This window comes from Lissotriton helveticus, chromosome 2_1 (genome assembly GCF_964261635.1).
Source record: "Lissotriton helveticus chromosome 2_1, aLisHel1.1, whole genome shotgun sequence".
In the NCBI taxonomy this organism is placed as follows: Eukaryota; Metazoa; Chordata; class Amphibia; order Caudata; family Salamandridae; genus Lissotriton; species Lissotriton helveticus.
In genome coordinates, this window is record NC_136059.1 from 244,761,255 (window position 1) to 244,780,812 (window position 19,558).

A 19,558-nucleotide genomic window follows, 5' to 3' on the forward strand; every position below is an offset into this window, starting at 1 on the left:
CGATATAATTTTTCAGGGATATAGTAGAGATCGTATAACGTGTAATAATGTTGGGCTTTCAAATTTGCCGCCAGAAAAATCTCACTAGATAAATTCAAGGAGAGGCATACATCGGCATCGCTATCCCTGGTCTTCATAACCCTTTCCACAATTTGTACACCTGTCACTGGGCTGCTGATGCAGGCTATCATTTGCCAACGTGCAGCCTTCTTTCTAGTCCATAGCTCAGCTACTATAATGCACAGTATGCTGACTGCTATAGATGCCCATGCAAACACCAGAATGCAAAGTATGGTTGGGATCAGCAGGCTAGGACTGTGCAAGGGTGGTATGTCAGGGGTGGTTACGCTGGTTCCCCAGGTCACGCCTAAAGATAATCACGCTCATGATGATGTCTGGTCCTGGATCCAGGTGTTCTACGACAATGGAGCGTAACAACAACGCAGATGGTCTTGATAATGGTTATGGATAATGAAAGTTCTTGTGTCACTGGTAACTTTTAGTAAACTCCTTAATGTGTTTGCCTCTGGTTTTAGTTCCTGGAAATGTCATTTTGATTGACATATTTATTCATCAAATTTACTAGAAATTAATTATTTTAACCGTGAGAAGCAATGCATTAGAAAGTAGGTACTTACCACATCGCTGGTCACACACTGTTGGGAAAGTTGGTTCAAGTGGGTCCAGACTGCATTTCGAAAGTAGTTTCTCCGCTCGGACTCCTGTGTTTCTAGAAACTGCAAGGCGACAAATTTACATTACTGTCAGCTCTGGTCTAGCAATGTCAGCAGTGTGATTAGGGTTTGATTTCTCCGTGTAAGCAGTGCACCTAGGGTGCCAATCCTGGACTTACCTCGGACAAGTCATGTTTTCAAGAGTGTTACTGCAGAGTTTTATTGTTGGTTAAATTAGTTCAACTAAGCAAGTTAGTACTTGAATGCATGCATTTGTTAAATGAGAGCTTATAACTTTAATTATTTACGCAAAACATACCAGTTCTTGATCTGTCACCAGTGACTCTCATTATCCTAGTGCCACACACACAGATGCCAACATGATGTGGTTCCTATCTCACTGGTATAAATGTCGCGACTTAGTTTGACATTGCAGTGCACGAACCAAGGATCTCTAAACTCATGCAAGCCACGTGTGTTTGAGACATATGAGTGTAGCACACATGACAATATGGTCCATAGACGGGTAAATTCATTATTTTCCTTGTTGTTTAAATAGAATAATGCTTTTTGTACGGTATTACTGTGGTAGAATAATTTAGGAAGTTTAGAAAAACGGACTGAAATTGTATATTTCTGCCTGATCTACAATGTATATTTAGAATATGGAAGTTATGGTTGGAACAGGCATAGCTGTATTATTAGCTCAGTTTTTACTGAGTATTAATGTTGTTCATACACCCTTTGCATTCATATGAGAAGCCCACAATTGTGGAAAATGACAAAAATTAGGTATATATAAGCGGCATTCATTTATGTTCACCCCTAGCCCCTGTTGAAAGTAAAGTGAAAATCGTGAAACAGTGGCCACGCCATCTTGTCCCTTTTAGGCCCCATCATGCACGTAAGTGGCAGCCATTTTGTGTGTCGTGGCCTGTCTGCCCACTGCCAATAGCCTGCGCGTCTCTCCCCCCTCACTCACCGCCCTCGCAAGCATTCCCCCGCGCCCCTACAGCCCCCGGTCTCTCCTGCTTGGGCCATAAACACACCTCTAGCGCGACCCTGTCTCCGAGCCACATCCCGTGCTGAACCCCCTCGCTCTTTTATCTCATTCAAAGGACAGGCCCTGTTTGATAACCTCTTCCTCCCTGCCCGATTGTCCGGCCTGATCCCAGGCCATCACCTAGCCCAACAGATGCAGTTTATTGCCCCCTACAGTAGGACCTCGCCTCACATCAAAGGAGCGGGGATTAATCAATGCTTTCGCACCCCGAAGATCCGACTGATCACACACATCCCCGTTCCCAGCGGAATGTCCAGCTGCGCGATAACCACCACATGCTGAGATCGGGGTGGGAACTCTACTGTAGATGTGTGTGGGAACGGGCCTGGACCGGGGATTCCGAGAATGTCTTTTCTGTCCTTCAAAGAAACATTACGGATGCAGTGTATGTAATAAAGCCATAAACCTGTGTATAAGAGGCCAGGCCTCAGAGATGCGGTTAGAGCACCTCAAGAAGATACCCTGTTGTCTGATTTGACGTGTTCTGCTCCGTCGGAATAAACTCCTGTTTCCTGCCTTCCGTCTCCAGCTCTGCCTTTTTGTTTGGTAATCTCGAATGGTATGAGAGGCGGCTAACGCCGGGCAAATACTGAAGGGTTCTTGGTCGACATCGGCTCTACCTTTTCACAATTGGCGTCCCAAACGTGGGGCCCATCAGCGACACGTGGATCCAGTGGGAGAGGTCCCAACGACAGAGTGAACGACTGCAACGATCGGGAAGTGCACCTGCCCGATAGACCCTCGTCTGGCAGCCGATCATCCGAACTTCACTGGTTCCGAGCAGACCTCTGTCGAGTGATCTACGGTCCTGACTGGGAACCATCAGGAGTGCCACAGCAATTACGGAGAATAGAGGACGATCAGGTGCTGGAAGCGGAAGACGAGAAACTGTCCATGCGGTCCGGGTAAGGTCGTGTAACACGACAAATTGCGAATTGATTGTTTGATTGTTTGAAAATACTAGTATTACTCATTTGATTGTTTCTGAGAGATTCTCTATTTGCAAACAAGCACAGAGTCGCAATACTCTGTTTAGTCTTTGCAGATAGTGAAGGGTAGGTAACGCAGACCTTTGCCCCCGTTGTAATCCGTCGTGCCTGCTTCCCTCTCCATTTGATTGATTGTTATCCAAGCATTTACTGTTTTGGAATTGGTTCTCTTTGGATCATTCTCTATTTGCAAACAAGCACAGAGTCGCAATACTCTGTTTAGTCTTTGCAGATAGTGAAGGGTAGGTAACGCAGGCTTTTGCCCCCGTTGTAATCCGTCGTGCCTATTTTTATCCCTCATTTGATTGATTGGTTGTCCGAACATTGACTGTTTGGAATTGGTTCTCTCTTTGGGTATTCCCTATTTGCGAATACTGTAGAATAGAAATATTCTGCCTAGTCTCCGCAAAGTAGTGAAGGATAGGTAGTGCAGACTTTTGTCCCCATTGTAACCCGTCATGCCTATCTTCTCCCCATTGTTCAGTAGTTGGTTCAGCCCGGACCGTTATTAGAGGTAGATCATCCGGCTCCACCAGAGGACACCCCTAATAAAAAGGACATATATATAAAAATACGGATTAGTCGCTGTATCATGCTAGCAAACTATAACATAAAAATCGTTAGGAAAAACAAAAGGAATCGAGCAAAATCAGTAGGCCACTGATGGGATCTTTTTGACCCCGCTAAAATAGAAACATTAGGAACAACCCCTCATGAGAAATATGAAACTAGTGAGAAGAACCGAGCTCGACGCCATGATGGCGGCAAGACAGCTCGGCTCCGCCGCCCACCCCGCCCAAATAACGACAAACCCTATGCAAATATTATAAATATATACAACACTCCAGCAAAGTAACATGTTAAAACGTTTTATTATACAACTATTTACATGGCAGCCGGCTGCAACATCAATCCCAAATGCATTCGCCGTCTGCTTGACGCTGTTCCTGTTGGGCTACTTTGGGCTACTTTTTAGTTGGCTTTGGGCTATAGAAAGTCTACAAAAGCCATCAGCCGGCGAGGCAGCGTCGGTGGCGGCCCGTTGTGCGAATAGGCTGGAGGCAACCCAACGCGCCGAGGCCCGTCCCCGGATCGTCCAGAGGTGATGTCCAGCAAGTTGTGTGCGGGGGATGCCTTGCTGATGGCTCCCCCCTTTGTTGCCTGGTCCAGCGATTTTTTATATCTGCGCCAGGAGATGGCGCGGGGCGCCCGCAGATGGCGTGGGGCGCCCGCGGAGAGGCGGCGCGGACGGCCCCCTCTCCCCCGCCCCCCCAGGTGGAGGCTCCTCTCCCGCACTAAGACTGCCATTAGCGTTCCACTCAACGAGCCCCCGCGGTTGACTGGCCGGGGGACCCGCTCCGGTGGCTGTGGTGAAGGACATCTGCGGGAGGGGGGGGCTCTCAAGATGGCGGCCGGCACCCCGGATTTGGGCCTGGACCACTAGGATGGCTCTGGGCTACCATGGAACTCGGATGCTTGCCTGCTCGGGCATGAGCCCCACTCTTGAAGACGTCCTCTCAGTTTTAAAGATTCTACGAGAGTTGTTGGCCCTCGACTCCCGCGGGCTTCCGGTGGGGGCAACCGCCACTGTTGCTCGACTATCCCCCATGGATATGCCGCTGCCCCGGGTGACCGCCGCCTTATCCACATCTGGTGCCATAGGAAAGACTGATTCAACGCATCTGTGGAGGGATACGCCTGCGGTCCCGCTCTCCGGAGTGGCCACAACGTTGTCACAAGATGGTGGTGCTCTCATGCTGACACCAGCCTTTGTCCGGATTACTAAGAGACACTGTAGACTGCCAACTCGATCAGTTCCGGTGGGACCTCAGCGTGACCCGGTAGGGAAGATTTTGCCTTCCTCGCCTTTAAGTCGCGGTTCATGCCGCCTGTCCCTTCTGCTGGTGTTAACGGAATTTTTTGAACTGCCGAAAGGGATTCTGGTCCGGCCGCTAGTTATTGGAGGCATTTGAACTATACTCTGGACCCGCCTGGCCTCGACCAAAATGGCGCCAGTAGGGGCGTGACTTGCAACTCCTTATGACGATTCTAGTTACTTAACCTTGATGTTATGGGGGATGTATGCGGTCTTTGTGCACATGGCGGGCGGGGAAGTGTACTGACTGGGCATGCGGACAACCCTATTGATGTCGGGTTTTTTTACTATTGATTATTGTATTATTAAAAGCTCCGAAGTAATGTTACTCATGATACTCGCCCATGGTATGCGTATGAACGATTTTATTGTAACTGATCCTGTTATACTTTCAATTATAAAATCAACCTTCACTGATCCTGCAACCGTTTGTCACGTTTAGTTTTTTTCAATTAAATGGCTCGCTTGTTACGTACTCCTATACTACAGTGTAAACTCTCCTTACCACATGCGTTTCCCGTCTGCCCTGTGGCCGGCCTGTATGGTTGGAGGCCCGTATTTGAATGCCGACATTTTTACAATCAAGGTTTTAAAAGAAAAATATATGGAACTAGCATCGTAACAGTCATTTAGATTGATAGGGTTGTTTTTTTAAATACCATGCTCTGCGAACAGGAACGACCCTATACCACCGTAAACCTTTTCTTTTCCTCGAATGAAAACAGGAATCCGTCACCCCCCCCACCTTATACTGAATACCCCTGGCCTTTGACCCTCTCCTACACGCGGTCTGTACTACCGCCCTCGGGCGATCTATGTAATGAACAGACTACCATTGGTTATCTTTGCCGCACTACCAGTTCCTCTGGGCTTCAATGCCGAGACATAAGGGACTGCATCCCAGAGAGAGAAGTCAAGTACGTGGTAGGTAAAAACATTTTCGTGTTTATGCGCGCTGATGTGCTTTGAACGCTGCCCCCCCCTCTTTTTCCTTTTTGCAGGTTACATTGGAATTTCAGCTGAAGTATGGAGAAGACCTAAAACCGCACCGTGTTCCACGCGAAGAAAATAGGCTAGCTCTGTGAGACGGTACATTATATGTAGGAACTATCTCTGGGAGCGTGAAAAATTGTATGGTATGAATGTGCGCATGGGCCCTGATTTGTACGGTATGAATGCGTATGTGTGGCACACGTCTGGGTCAGTAAAAGAATGCTTTTTGTATGATTGAGGCGTTGATCGAACGGTTAATGGGATAGGAAAATTAAGCCCGAACATGGTACCTGCATGTGAAAGACGAATAAAAAAAAAATATAGCACTTTCCTTACTTAGGAACGACTCTCTCTGGAGCTAGCGAATGGGAGAGTGGCCTACACCAGAAACTTGAAGGCTTATTTCAGTACGACGAACCCAACCCCAACCGATATCCCAAATGTACACCCAAAATAATACGCACCAGTGAGTCAATTTATGTGCTGACTAAATAAGAAAAGTTAAGAGTACCCCGGGTTGGGGTTCATCCAGAATCCCCCTCAGCCCAGATATTAGGGAGATTGTTATTTTTTTAGATTTACCCCTTCTCCTTCCACCCTCATAGAAAAGTCAGAATTGTACCATCGCACGTCCGACTGACACCCCTCCTTTACCTCAGCTTGGATCATCATTTGCTAGATGTTGGAAGACCCCACCGTGAGTATAAGCACGACTGGACTAGTGTCCGACCAATTAAAAAAAGGAGTAAGTATTTTTGAAGCGAGGTTACCAACAAAAATTGTCTACTATTAGGATGGAAGGAGAACAAAGAGCTCGACCCCCCAGGATGAATTAAAGGGAATACTGAGAATACGCAACATGCATGACAAAGTTCTTTTGCCCAAAATAGCTCTGTGTTCTGTCTTAGGTTTCCGTACTTGATGTATGTACTGTCGCACCCTATCTGGTATTTGTGTGTACGTAAACTATGAATTTAGGTTTTCCCTCAGCTTGTGTTTTATACGTGAAACCGACCCGTACTGTTCTATATGTGTGTGCACTGAATAACCTATTATTATACACGTCTCTCTCTCTCTCTCTCTCTCTTTATGTTGTACGTGTACTAATAGCCTATTTGGTGCACACGACGCTCTCTCCCTCTGAGGGCTCCCTTTTGAATAAATGACGACACTGTACCTCACCGGCACAGGTATAATTGGCTTTAGACACGACAGTGTTTGAACAAATTGACAGAAACAAAACGATCGTATTTTGCCATATTACTACCTCTCCTTTCTGTAAAATGATGGAACTTAATTGGCTGAGAAAGAAAGGACAGGTAAGACGACTAATGTCCCCAAATCTGACCCTTAAAGGGGAACTATATGTCAGTGGCTTTTGTTTTAGTGCTTTAGTAACACCACCCTCATCATTTGGATTACCACCGCCCATTGCACAAAAGTAGAATGTCCGAAACGTCCCCGTTTTTTCCAGAATGGTCCCAGTTCTGTAACCAGCCGTCCCAGAAAATCTTAAAGACTGTAGCTGATGACCTTGTTTTTTAAAGATAAATCGTCCAAAAACTGATAAAAGTTAGCCGTTGCTGTCAGAAAAGAAAAAAAATGGTTAACGTATGTCCTTCCCTGGAAAAGGTAGCTGTAAGCCCATGATAATAAGCCCTTCACACTTTTTATGAATTAGCAGACCTTGAAGAAAAATATAGCTCAACAGGATTTGTTTTAGAAATAACACGTCTCTACTGGAGGAGCCGGTTTGAATTCGATGAACCATGTAATTGTTGGATATCAGACTTCTTGCCACGCTCGCGAATATAACAGGAATAGACACCAGACAGACATGATGTTTGAAAATAGAAAGATACTTGCAGACCTGCACCACAGCCATGATGCATGAGTTAACAGCATACACCGATGTAAGGGTTACTAAGCATCCACCCTATCGTGACCAATAAACGTTTCCCCAACTACTTGGGGTTGGGAGAGAAATTAAAGTGTGTAAACATCTTCCCCTGCCAGTTCTTTAAGACTTGTTGTTTTTTGTACTCATTTAAAGATAACATGCGGTCGTCGGAGGAGAGGGGCCGGACGTGACGCACAGCCTGGCTGCAGATCGGGGAATATCTATGACCTCGACCAAGGTGGAGCCACAGAGCAAAGAGTTGCGGGACAAGGCACCATTCTCAACGTGGAAAGTGAAGGAAAGAAGGGCTGTCCAGAAGCCCCTGCATGTTGATAAGCTCGTGCCAAAAGTCCCAGCCCATTGTGCCCGATTGATGGGCCCACTTGCTTGAAATTTCTGCCCTCCTTGGTCCGTTTCAGACCTGATCCCACTCCACCCTCTTTTCCCTCGGCCTCCCAAAGCACGCCCCCATCACCCCTTCTCCATATGGAGTTTTTGAACTTGACTTAAAGAAGAAACACAGCACGAAAGATAGAATAGGGTTTGTCCCGAAAGAAGAACGGAATACGGGTACCCCAACTAAAAAGTACCTATGGTAGATTAGTTAGGTAACAGGACAAACAGGACTGTGGTCCGAGAGCAAAGAGTGGCCACACCCTGCAACGCGAAATCTGAATCCGAGCTGGACGCATAGCTCCACCGCCGGTGCTCAACAGTGCCAACGAAAGAAGAAAAACAATGAGAGCCTACCAGTGATGGCTCGCTGTAATAAGACACTGGAAAGACGAACCCCTTTTTTGGAACATTGCCACCCCTTGACTGTCCCTTGTATTAAGTTGAATTCCTCTCCCAACCGCTTTGTATTGACTACCACCCAATTGAGCTTTTGAAACCTTACATCGGTCACTTTCAACTGTACATGGATAACTAAGAAGGCGTTAACTCTGTATCTTGATGATTGTAGAACACCAGTTATGCACGTGAACATGCTGTCTAGTTTTTTACCCCCATGGAGTCCAGACCGCAAGTGATAATAGCCCTTATCCTGCCAGAACATTTTTTTGTATGACATCATGTTTGTATTCGGACGAATCTCCTACATCGTCTAAAGTAATGTCCCCAACTCTGGGGCGCATCCAGACCGCCCGAAGTCTCGGTGTGGGAGGATAACATGGACTGGTCCATGTTCCGAGAGAAGACCGTCTATGTGGCTAGGGGCAGACCCAGGGCGTGGACGAAGATTTGGGGTCAGTGGAATGCATATCGTGGAGATATTTGTACCCCTCCCTTGGTTGACACTCCCGATGTTACCCTATCTCCCTAGGCTGACGTTCCCGAAAATTCTTTCCTGTTATTTTAGGATTTTCCTGCCCTCCCCGCTGCCCCCCCCCCCCCCCCCGGCCTTGCCGAGTTCCATTGATTTGCTTTTGTCTCCCTGAGTAGTGTCTCTCCCCTCCGCCTTTTGGGCTGACTTGATTAATGTGCATTCGCCTTGTTTAGAGTTCGTTGTTTTTATGATTAATACAGAAAATTACTATGTTCTGTCCTATGTTTTGAGCAATAATTGGTATATGCTTTGTGCCTGGCCTCGAAAGTGATCGTTTGCTTCTTATGTTGTGCGTTGCTATTAGCGGCCAGCCCGTGTGGTTGTGGGCCCGTCTCTGTAATTTTTATTTGATTGCTCAATAAAAGTCTTTAACCAAAAAAAAAAAATAATAAAATAAAAAAATAATGTCCCCGCCTCCAAGGTCTAACGTATGACGCAGCTAATGTAATTTTGTATGCACTGTCTCCCCGCCCACCACATTGACTACATATGGTTATGTATGATTCTGTCTGCATTGATAGCAGAATTATTTTCCATCTGCCTGTAATGCATATGGGCTACCAAAGCGAATTGTATAACTAATGTCAGCTTGCAGATCCTCCCCTGTGACATGAACAGAAATGAACTAACTTATGATAAAAACTGGGGACTGTGGAAAATGACTAAAATTAGGTATATATAAGCGGCGTTCATTTATGTTCACCCCCAGCCCCTGTTGAAAGTAAAGTGAAAATCGTGAAACAGTGGCCACGCCATCTTGTCCCTTTTAGGCCCCATCATGCACGTAAGTGGCAGCCATTTTGTGTGTCGTGGCCTCTCTGCCCACTGCCAATAGCCTGCGAGTCTCTCCCCCCCTCACTCACCGGCCTCGCAAGCATTCCCCCGCGCCCCTACAACCCCCGGTCTCTCCTGCTTGGGCCATAAACACACCTCTAGCGCGACCCTGTCTCCGAGCCACATCCCGTGCTGAACCCCCTCGCTCTTTTATCTCATTCAAAGGACAGGCCCTTTTTGATAACCTCTTCCTCCCTGCCCGATTGTCCGGCCTGATCCCAGGCCATCACCTAGCCCAACAGATGCAGTTTATTGCCCCCTACAGTAGGACCTCGCCTCACATCAAAGGAGCAGGGATTAATCAATGCTTTCGCACCCCGAAGATCCGACTGATCACACACATCCCCGTTCCCAGCGGAATGTCCAGCTGCGCGATAACCACCACATGCTGAGATCGGGGTGGGAACTCTACTGTAGATGTGTGTGGGAACGGGCCTGGACCGGGGATTCCGAGGATGTCTTTTCTGTCCTTCAAAGAAACATTACGGATGCAGTGTATGTAATAAAGCCATAAACCTGTGAGATGCGGTTAGAGCACCTCAAGAAGATACCCTGTTGTCTGATTTGACGTGTTCTGCTCCGTCGGAATAAACTCCTGTTTCCTGCCTTCCGTGTCCAGCGCCTGCCTTTTTGATTGGTAATCTCGAATGGTATGAGAGGCGGCTAACGCCGGGCAAATACTGAAGGGTTCTTGGTCGACATCGGCTCTACCTTTTCACACAATGCTCTAATGAGGAGGCCGCAAAGCTTTCCAGGGGGTGACCACTCTGCAACCTCATAAAATGTGCATTGGGTCACCAACATGTGAGCTGCTTCTAAGGTCCATCAATAAGGATTTTACGCCAAATGTCCTCTGTCGTTTAAGGTGCACTTGGTGCAGATACTTTAGTTGAATCAGTTGATCCCACGAACCAATGGAAGACTCTTATGGGGACACCCTCCCTCGCCTCCCTCCAGTCCTCCTCAAAAGTGGACCCAGATCCATTTCCCAAGCCTGACATCACTCAGCCCATCAAAGGAGTCTACAGTCTAATTAATCAGAGAGCGGTAGATTTAAGTTATGATATGATCTATGGATATCACAAATTGAACTCTGCCTACCTGGGCCCAAAGTGTATGTACATGGCTTTTGTACGTGATAAAGTGAAAGTGGTTTTTAATAAAAAAATAAGTAAAAAAAAAAAAAAAGATTTGAGTTATGTTAGGGTCTGTCAGGTCTCCTGTCAAATAAATAATAACCCACCCGGTATTTGTTTAGCGAAAACTAATCACTCCTAAGAGTCTCAAGGCGCTGGAGGCCACCGCGGAAATTAAGCAGGGTGCTGGGCTGCCATCAGTGCCGGGAATCGAACCGTGAGCACCGTGATCCGGAGTCAGCCGCCCTGTCAACAGTTTCACCTTCAGGATACTAAGGTCAGGAATTTCCCCTAATTATGCCACATAGAAGTGATGTTAATGTTAATGTTAAAAATCATTTATAGAGTGCACGTACACCGGATGGTTTCATGGCGCTGTAAAGGCTCAGAGATTGTTAACGGACAGCTTTAGTTGTACTTTAGTTATAGGCTTGTGCAAATAGCCACGTTTTAAGGGATTTCCTAAATTGCATTAGTTCAGTACAGGAACGTATCTCCAATGGGAAAGTGTTCCACAGTCTAGGAGCAAGAGTGGCAAATCTACAGCCGCCCTGACGGACTCGTCTGAATGCAGGGATGGTAAGAAGTGTGAGGTGAGCAGAGCGGAGGTTCCGGGACGGGGTGTGTCTAGATATTAAGGTGTTAATAAATTTGGGGTTGCTACCATGCAAAGATTTAAAGATGAGGCAGCCCACCTTGAAGGCACAACGTTGGGGGATTGGGAGCCAGTGAAGTGTCCTCAGCAAAGGATTGGCAGACGGCACCTAGGTTGATGCTGGATCAATCTGGCTGCCTGGTTTTGGGCCATCTGTAACCGTTTAAACAGATAGATAGGCATGCTCAAGTACACAGAGTTTGCATAGTCCAGGAGAGACAAGACAGTGGCGACCACCACTGGGATCAGGGCTTCCTGTGTGAAGAACCAATGTATCTTTTTGATCTTCCTTATTTGAAAGAAACATTTGGAAACAACCATACCGACCTGGGTTTTAAGTGACAGATCATGGTTGAGGGTAACTCCTAATGTTTTGGCTGAGTGGGAGGGGGAGGGGGAGGGGGTAGGACCTAACTCTGAAGGCCAGTAATGAGGACCCCAAAATTTAAGGCTGTCCCCAGTGAGAACAAGTTCCGTCTTCCCAGGGTTTAACTTACGATGGTTCTGGTCCATCCACTGTTGGATATGTAACATAGTGGCCTCAAATTCGGTGATGGAACTGTGGGAGTTATCAGTGATCGCATGACAGAGCTGGAGGTAATGGTAAAATTGATTCCGATGGAGATCAAAATAATTTTGTGGGTCTTCAAATGATTTCAACACAATATCCAACATCACATCTCCCAGCAAAGAGAGCCCTATTATGTCCATTGCTGGAATCCCTTAAATGCTGCCACCTGGTCCAGCGATTTCCTGTCCCACAGAGACATTTCAATAACGAGTCACTGTCGCCATCCCAATTATTTGCATGTGACGTTCCAGATCTTAAATATCAATCTGGAGGCCGAGCGGAGTATGGGATCCAACACTGTTCCATAAAGTAGATGCAATATTTGGTCCACATGCATTGCTCAAGTCTCAGATGCGAAGGCTGGGCCCCTTGTGTGTCAGACCACCATTCAACGATAATGAGTAACTGGGACGCTCTACAGTAGCACATAATATCAGCCACTCCACCCTCATCAGTAGATTTAAAACATTTTGCTACAGCTATCCAAGGAAACCCTTGATTCCACAAAAAGCTCGTTAAGATGGATTTAATTTGTATGAAAAATGTATTCAGGGTCTCAAAAAGAAAATTCTGTAGTTCATACAGGAAGAGCGGCAGAGCGACAAAAGAACTGCGGATCTGCCCAAAGCAACAGTGGAAGCATTGCCCACAACTTTAAATCAAAAACATTTTTTCATATAAAAACACAAGCAAACAATATAAACAACTTAACTATGGTTTACAAAATGTGCAACAGCCTTACTGACCCAATCCTTTTTTACTACTCCCCTCTCAAATAGAAAAGATAATTGCGAACAGCCTCCATGGAGGAAGAAATGTGCTGCCACTTTATGACACTTAATGAGATCCACAGTCCCAGCAGTAATTTTATACAAACGTCCACTGTGGTTTTAATACCATGTGTTGCACCCTAGGCACATTCTAATTCATAGTTTGTAGGGCAATACTACATACTCTAAATGCTATAATGTAATGTAATGCAGTCAAACTGTTGAACTCTCTTTATAGCGCCTAGCGTCTTCAACGAGGAGCACCTCAGGGTTCCATCCTCTACCCAGCACGTACCATTATGCACATGGACCTCCTCAGTGCTCTACTGAGTCAGTCCAATGCGTTTTGTAACTCTATGTTGACCACATACAGCTATATTTGAAAGTCTCCTTGCCAGAGGGCGCAGCTAATCCTGCAATCACCCTTGGGGATGTGGACATATGGCTATCACTCCAGTATCTAAGTTCCTTTTTCTCTCATCTCCACACTGCTCCACTCTGGTGCAATCCTTGCTTAGTGCAACAAACCTGTTCGACCAAAAGCCATCTATTCAGGAGGCTACTAAATTCTGGGCTGTATTCTTTTTTAACACAAACTTTTATTGATTTTAGCTGTTTAGAACAGTAATCGTCGAAGAAGAATAATACAAACTTAAATACGCATAATACAGGTTTTCCAGTTAAACTGAGCTTTGTAATACAGGCAGGTTATCAAAATATTTGACATAGCAATTCCATTTCTGCAAGATAAACACAACATATAGTTGTTTGAAAATGTATCTTGTGTCTCGTCTCAATGTGGTTTCATAGTAATGCATCACTTCAAGTTTGTTGAAATCCAAATCCACACAATGACAGTCCTTCCATAGACCCATTGCCTTCTCAAACTATTTAGGGCATCCTATGTCAGTGCTACAACCCTCTCCACTGCCATGCACAAGTCAATGTTACTATACCATATCCCAGCGTTGCATTTGGCTTTATTCTTTACAAACACCTGAATTTGCGTTGCGTTAACGCTATATTGAGAGGAGTGCAACAGCAGACTCTTCAGAGGAATAAAGACGTATATCCAAGCAGATGACATCAAAACAGTATGTCACTTGCTAATCTGAGGCTTCACTATGGAAACTCTCTAATAACTGGCATTTCTGGAACCCACCAGGCTCTTCATAAAGCTGTACTCAATGCTGCAGCTTAACTAGTGTCAACAACCAGAAGATAAGATCCATTAACCCAAATCATGATCACTTTAAGATGTCTTCTTCTAGAGACAGGGAACATATCCAAGATGTCCTGCATAGTCACAAGGCTATGCATGGGGGTGCAGGGTTGTTACTACCTGGCTGACAAATTAGTCATCTCAGGAGCCTCCTGTTTTCTCCGAAGCACAGATTCTCTAAATCTGGAGCTGTCATTTAAAAAATAAAGACCCCTGAAGCACACTTTCTCTGTGTGTGTTCACAGAATCGGAAATGTCTTCCCGCCAGCAATAGGATGAAACCCTTGCATGTGAGTGAGCCAAGCATCCACTTTTCTACCATCCCTACCTGTTGAGAGTGGAGCACCCAACCTCAAAAGGGGTTCAAGATTTCGATGGCTCAGGAGAAAGTCAGTACTGAGACCAATGTATTACCTTATGGATGTTAGACTGTAGAAGATAAACCCAAACTCTACTATACTTACTGTTTGCCAGTATTGTGTAACACAATGAACTGTCCCGTGACAGCCAATGTCCTTATGATAACACTCATTCCTTGTAGTGTATATTCATCTAGATTCATCAAAGACCCGTTTTGCGAGTCTTTAATAGCGATTCATAAGGAATCGCTATTACAGACACGCAAAACGGGATTCATGTAGGAATCGCAATATTTATTGCGATTCCTACAGCTTCCTTATTTGCGATGGAGTTATTCCTTGAATTCGCATCCTTATTTGCGATTAGCTAATTGCTAATCGCAAATAAGGATGCGAATTCAAGGGTGCCAGGGGTGTCCAAAGGGCACCCTGTAGCACCCCTGAAATGCAAATTTACACAGGTGTTGTGCACACACATGTCCAAAGGACATGTGTGTGTGTAACATGCAATTGAAAAAAATGCACTAAAGTGCTTTTTCCTATTTTTTCGCTATTTACCACGAAGTCAGACTCCGTGGTAAATAGCGACCAAAAATTGCGAATTCGCAATTTAAAAATGGTTAATGAAGTGCATTTAAGGAATCTCAAATAGAGATTCCTTAAATGCAATTCCTCGCAAATATGCGATTTCGCTAATAGCGATTTTTGCATTTGGGATGATGAATCCCAAATGCAAAAATTGCGCTCGCAAAGGGCCAGATTCGCAGAATCTGGCCCTTTGCGAGCCGAATTGTCTTTCATGAATCTGGCTGATTGTCCAGTTTACCTGTGCATTTTATTGTACATCATACTGCCAGACCGCTCTGTACTATGTATAATTGCAAATATATAAATACAACACAATATCAAGGTGTTACTTAGTGGCCCTGCAAGGAATGCGTGGGAAGCTTCCGCCCTTAAAAGAAGGGTAACGTTTTAATTTCTCAAATGCATAACTATTTTGAGAACTATTTTCAGGGTAGTGATCAGGAGAATATAAAAAGTAAACTAAATACTGTACCACGCAGGCTTTCACGTGCTCATTCTGCCAGTCTTCTCTGATTTTGTCCAGCACGCTTATATTTAGTAGGTAAGCCTTGTCTGTAACAACAACAAAACATTATTTTAAAGCATCCAATGCGAAGAGCCTACAGCAGGAATACCATGTTGATCAAAACTGTAGCGTGTGTATTGTTAGTAATAATACACACTATTCATTTTTTTGTTAGGTCTCTACAGCCAAATAACGATACATATGTGTATTTATAGGTTTAAGTCAAGCATACCACACAATATAACAATCTGTCCCACACAGTGCCCAACAGCACTTCTGCAAGGCTGCCCCTGGCATAGCTTTCCAGGTAGATTACTGAAAATGTTTGTGTATTCCCAAAAAGTTGTACCGCTGCACCCATTCGTAGGATTATTAGTGACCTCGATTATGAGTGCCCCACTACGGTTGGGTAAATCATTGTATCAATAAATCATACCTTTGGGCCCATTATTTATTTCACCTGTTAATTAATGTCAATTACAAGTTTTGTCCTGAAAATGGGGAATACCATACACAATTTGGAGCTTACTGCGCCCAAATCCACGTCTTTGTATTTACTGGCCAGTTTCCTCATCGGTAAATAGCAGAAGGTTTGACCACCTGAAAGTATCAGGGAAAAACTGGGGTTGTGCGGTATTTGCTGCGGAACTCATAATTCCGATATGTGCTGTGACAGGAGTTACTACACATAAGAGAATTTTCTGGGACACTCGTTTTCGAAACCCAGGGAGCAGGTTTACTACTGTTTTCTTGTGAATTAGGATCAGAATGTTGTAGTATTTCCTGGCACACATTCTACCATGTTTTACCTGGCGAAATTTGTGCAGGGAAAAAGTGTGGCCTTTGATGCTACTTGCCTTGTTCTGTGTTGATTAGCCCTCATTCCACCATTAATTACCCAGTACGAGAACTGTACTACCCTGCACCTCTTTAAGAACTATTTTCCTGTACTTAGGCAAACTTTTCCCAACAAACACTAGGGAGTAAATTTACTAACATTTCTCACTATGCTGTGCAACAACCTAAGTTGATATGATGCTATTTCTCGCTCCCAGAGCCGGCATTCTTGGAGCCTGCTTTGCACCACGCACGCACCCTTACCCAAGGCTACGTTTGTGATGTCTAGCCAGCCGCGGCCCATGCAGGTAAGAGCGGTGAGGCCGTGTTGGGGGGGATTCGACTGTCGACCACGAGGCAAAATGTAATAAATATTAATTTTCCCTCCTCGTCACCTGTTGAAATCACCCCTCACAAAGCTCCACTGCCACACCGCACTTACCTGCAAGGGCCACGGCTGTGTCTAGCATAGGATTTATACAAAATACCATTCTATGGGCCTGATTACGAGGTGAGGTGTTATTTATCGTCTCTGATAAATAATGATATCATTGGGTACGATATTTATCGGGTGCGATAAATAACACCTATTATGAGTATATGGGGAATAACATGCAGATTTTGGTGTTTATCGCACCAAAATCAGCATGATATGGTAAATACCGTATGTTTTCCCTTGTTAAATTTCGGCAGGTTCGACCTGCTGAAATTAAACGACTGTTGCGTTATTTAACGGGAGCGTACGCACAGCAAAGAATTTTAATAAACAACTTGTAATCAGGGACTTAGACATAGTTTAAAACTTTTCCCACATTGGATGTGTGCTGTAAAGCACAGCACAGATGCAATTTTGGAAAAAAGATAGGATAAATTAAATCAAATCTCTTTTTTAACGCCTGCCTCAGAGACTGTACATTTTAGTGCAAAGCCCTGTATAGTGTTCTTACGCAGATAGAGCGTTGCGTCAAAATCCATGGGTGGCTGCAATGGAACGCCCATTTATCACCGACGGAACACCCCTTTGATGCAAAGTGCTACTTTAGGGCTACTTTTCAGCACAAGTGCGCTTTTGCGCTGGAAAGTAAATCCCAAATCAGCAGTTTGCGCCAGTTTGCTTCACTTCTGTGACACAATTCCTGCAATAATTTTTAGAAAATCAGCCACTGGATTAATCACTTGCACACAATCTCCCACTATTTGTGTCATGTTAGGTCTTGGCTGCTCCGGAGCAAAAGTATTTGGAACTTCTTGTTGTATCAAAGCACTAACCCACAACTATTAACCTGTAGTATTTTTTGTTTCGTGGTAGCCCCATAATCTGTGTCCGTCGCAGATACCAATTTGTTGTGTCAACCCAATTTCTTTTTCTTCTGTCACTGAAACAGAGACACAATATTCATGGCTGTTCCTGAGCATTATCAAGTTGTTTGCTGATCTCTCTGCTGTACCAATGTTTTCATCAGCTGCAGCCTTTGCTGCCCTCTCTTGGATTGTCTACTCTGGATTCTGCATGAGCAGCCTCTTTCCTGCTTTATGGCCTCTCAAGTTCAACAGCTGCTGTGTCAATCTCCACCTGACCAATGTGTAACATGGCCCTCCTGCAGGCCCCTGGGGGTACCCTAGATCTTGGTAACCTTATGAGTACAGTCCAGCAGCCAGAGCTGTGGACCTTTCCAAAGTCCCTCTAAGACGCCCGCTTCAATATCCAGGGGCGACTCCTCCGAAATGGCAGAGGGGCGTCGCCCCACTGGCAGAGCCAGCAGCTAAAAAATAAAACGATATTTGATTATCGTTTGATGTTTAAGCCACTGGCTCAGCCAGCGTGTGCAGGGAGGGGCGGGCCGAGGCATTGGAGGAGGAGTGCTACGTGCACTCCCTAAGTGCTCATGTGTGTTTGGCCGGCCGTCTCAGCCGACCAAAACCCACAAACCCACAGACTCCCTGACCTGAGCGGAGCATCTTTTCAATCCGCTCAGGCAAATCCCTGCGTTGCAGAGCAGCGCGGGGATTGGACAGGGAGTCTGGTGCAGCCCCAGTGCCCGCTGAGACACCGAAGAGGAAGAGCACCCGGCGTGACCGTGAATTTAAGTTAAGTTTTCAATTATTTTATTCTTCCCCCCGCACTTCTACCTTTTGTATATGGCGGCCGCCACTGTCAATATCACAAGGCCATTGCGTTTGGCCAGGCAGGTCCGAGCACAACGGTTCTCAACAAAATCACCATTTTCTTCCATAGTTCCTCCAACGTATTCCCTTTTTCATCGGTATCTTCATCATCACGGTGCTACCAGGTGTGGGATATCTGATCTCTCGCTTATCATGCAGGTTTTGGCTTTCTGCTCCTGCTCACGCCACACATTGAGCTGCTGTGTAAGTGGCAAAATAAGGAACCCGGTCCCACGCCTTGACTAAAAACCTATAGAACGAGTTTTGGCTGAGACCCTGTCAATGGAGTCTTGACTTTTACATAGGCCTGTATAAATGTATTGTTTTTTAGCTAGAGAAAACATTAACTACACAAATTGGCTTTTTAGCCAAAATCATTTCTATAGGTTATTCAACCTGTATTGTTTTCAGTGAACATTTTCACCCAGATCAATACCTGTCTATAAGGCCTTAACTCACTTTCCCTTAATGAAGCTTTGACTTAAAAACACTTAATTTAGCCTAGACTCGAACATTATTTACAGGAGCTTTACCTCACTATCAATTGGAGGGCTCATGCCTAAAATTCAAGAAAAAGAACCTTTTGTATATTATATTTATTAATATTTACTATAATGCTCCAGCTAACAAAAACATTAGACATCAGGAAGTAGAAAACGTCACATAACCTAATAAGGCACGTGTAGCTTAACGATCAGCCCATTGACAATGTTATCTATGCATTATTCACAAACTGGTTGAAGATCCAGGTGTTACATCAGATGTAGCAAATATAGCATCTCCCCAACATAATGTGTATTTGTAAAGCACTCATTCGCCCATTGGCATCATGGCGCTGAATAACAGATGTTCATTGTTACCCAACTCAATGGGTCTCATCTTTCAATGGGTCTCATTTTATCGAGCTCATATGGATGAAAGGCTGAGTGGACCCTTCAGGATTTGAACCTGTGACCATGAGGTCAAAAACAACTCCCTGCAGTTGACGCATTAGTCCACTGAGCCACCAGACCTGCCTGGGCATAATTTACCAGGCTGATACATAAAAACTTGGGACTCCGCCAAAGTTCAAAACGGCATCAGGTCTGGCGAG

General features: G+C 45.2%; 1 protein-coding gene across 1 annotated transcript in view; it reads right to left on the reverse strand.

Annotated features, from left to right (window-relative positions):
* Positions 1-19,558, reverse strand: part of PSTPIP2 (proline-serine-threonine phosphatase interacting protein 2) — a 275,577-nt gene that overhangs the window by 24,679 nt on the left and 231,340 nt on the right. Inside the window, exons 9-10 of the mRNA XM_078674746.1 lie at positions 15,430-15,509; positions 639-737 (exon numbers count right to left, since the gene is read on the reverse strand). Of these exons, the coding sequence (XP_078530872.1) occupies positions 639-737; positions 15,430-15,509 (179 nt within the window). The remainder of the gene's footprint in view (positions 1-638; positions 738-15,429; positions 15,510-19,558) is intronic.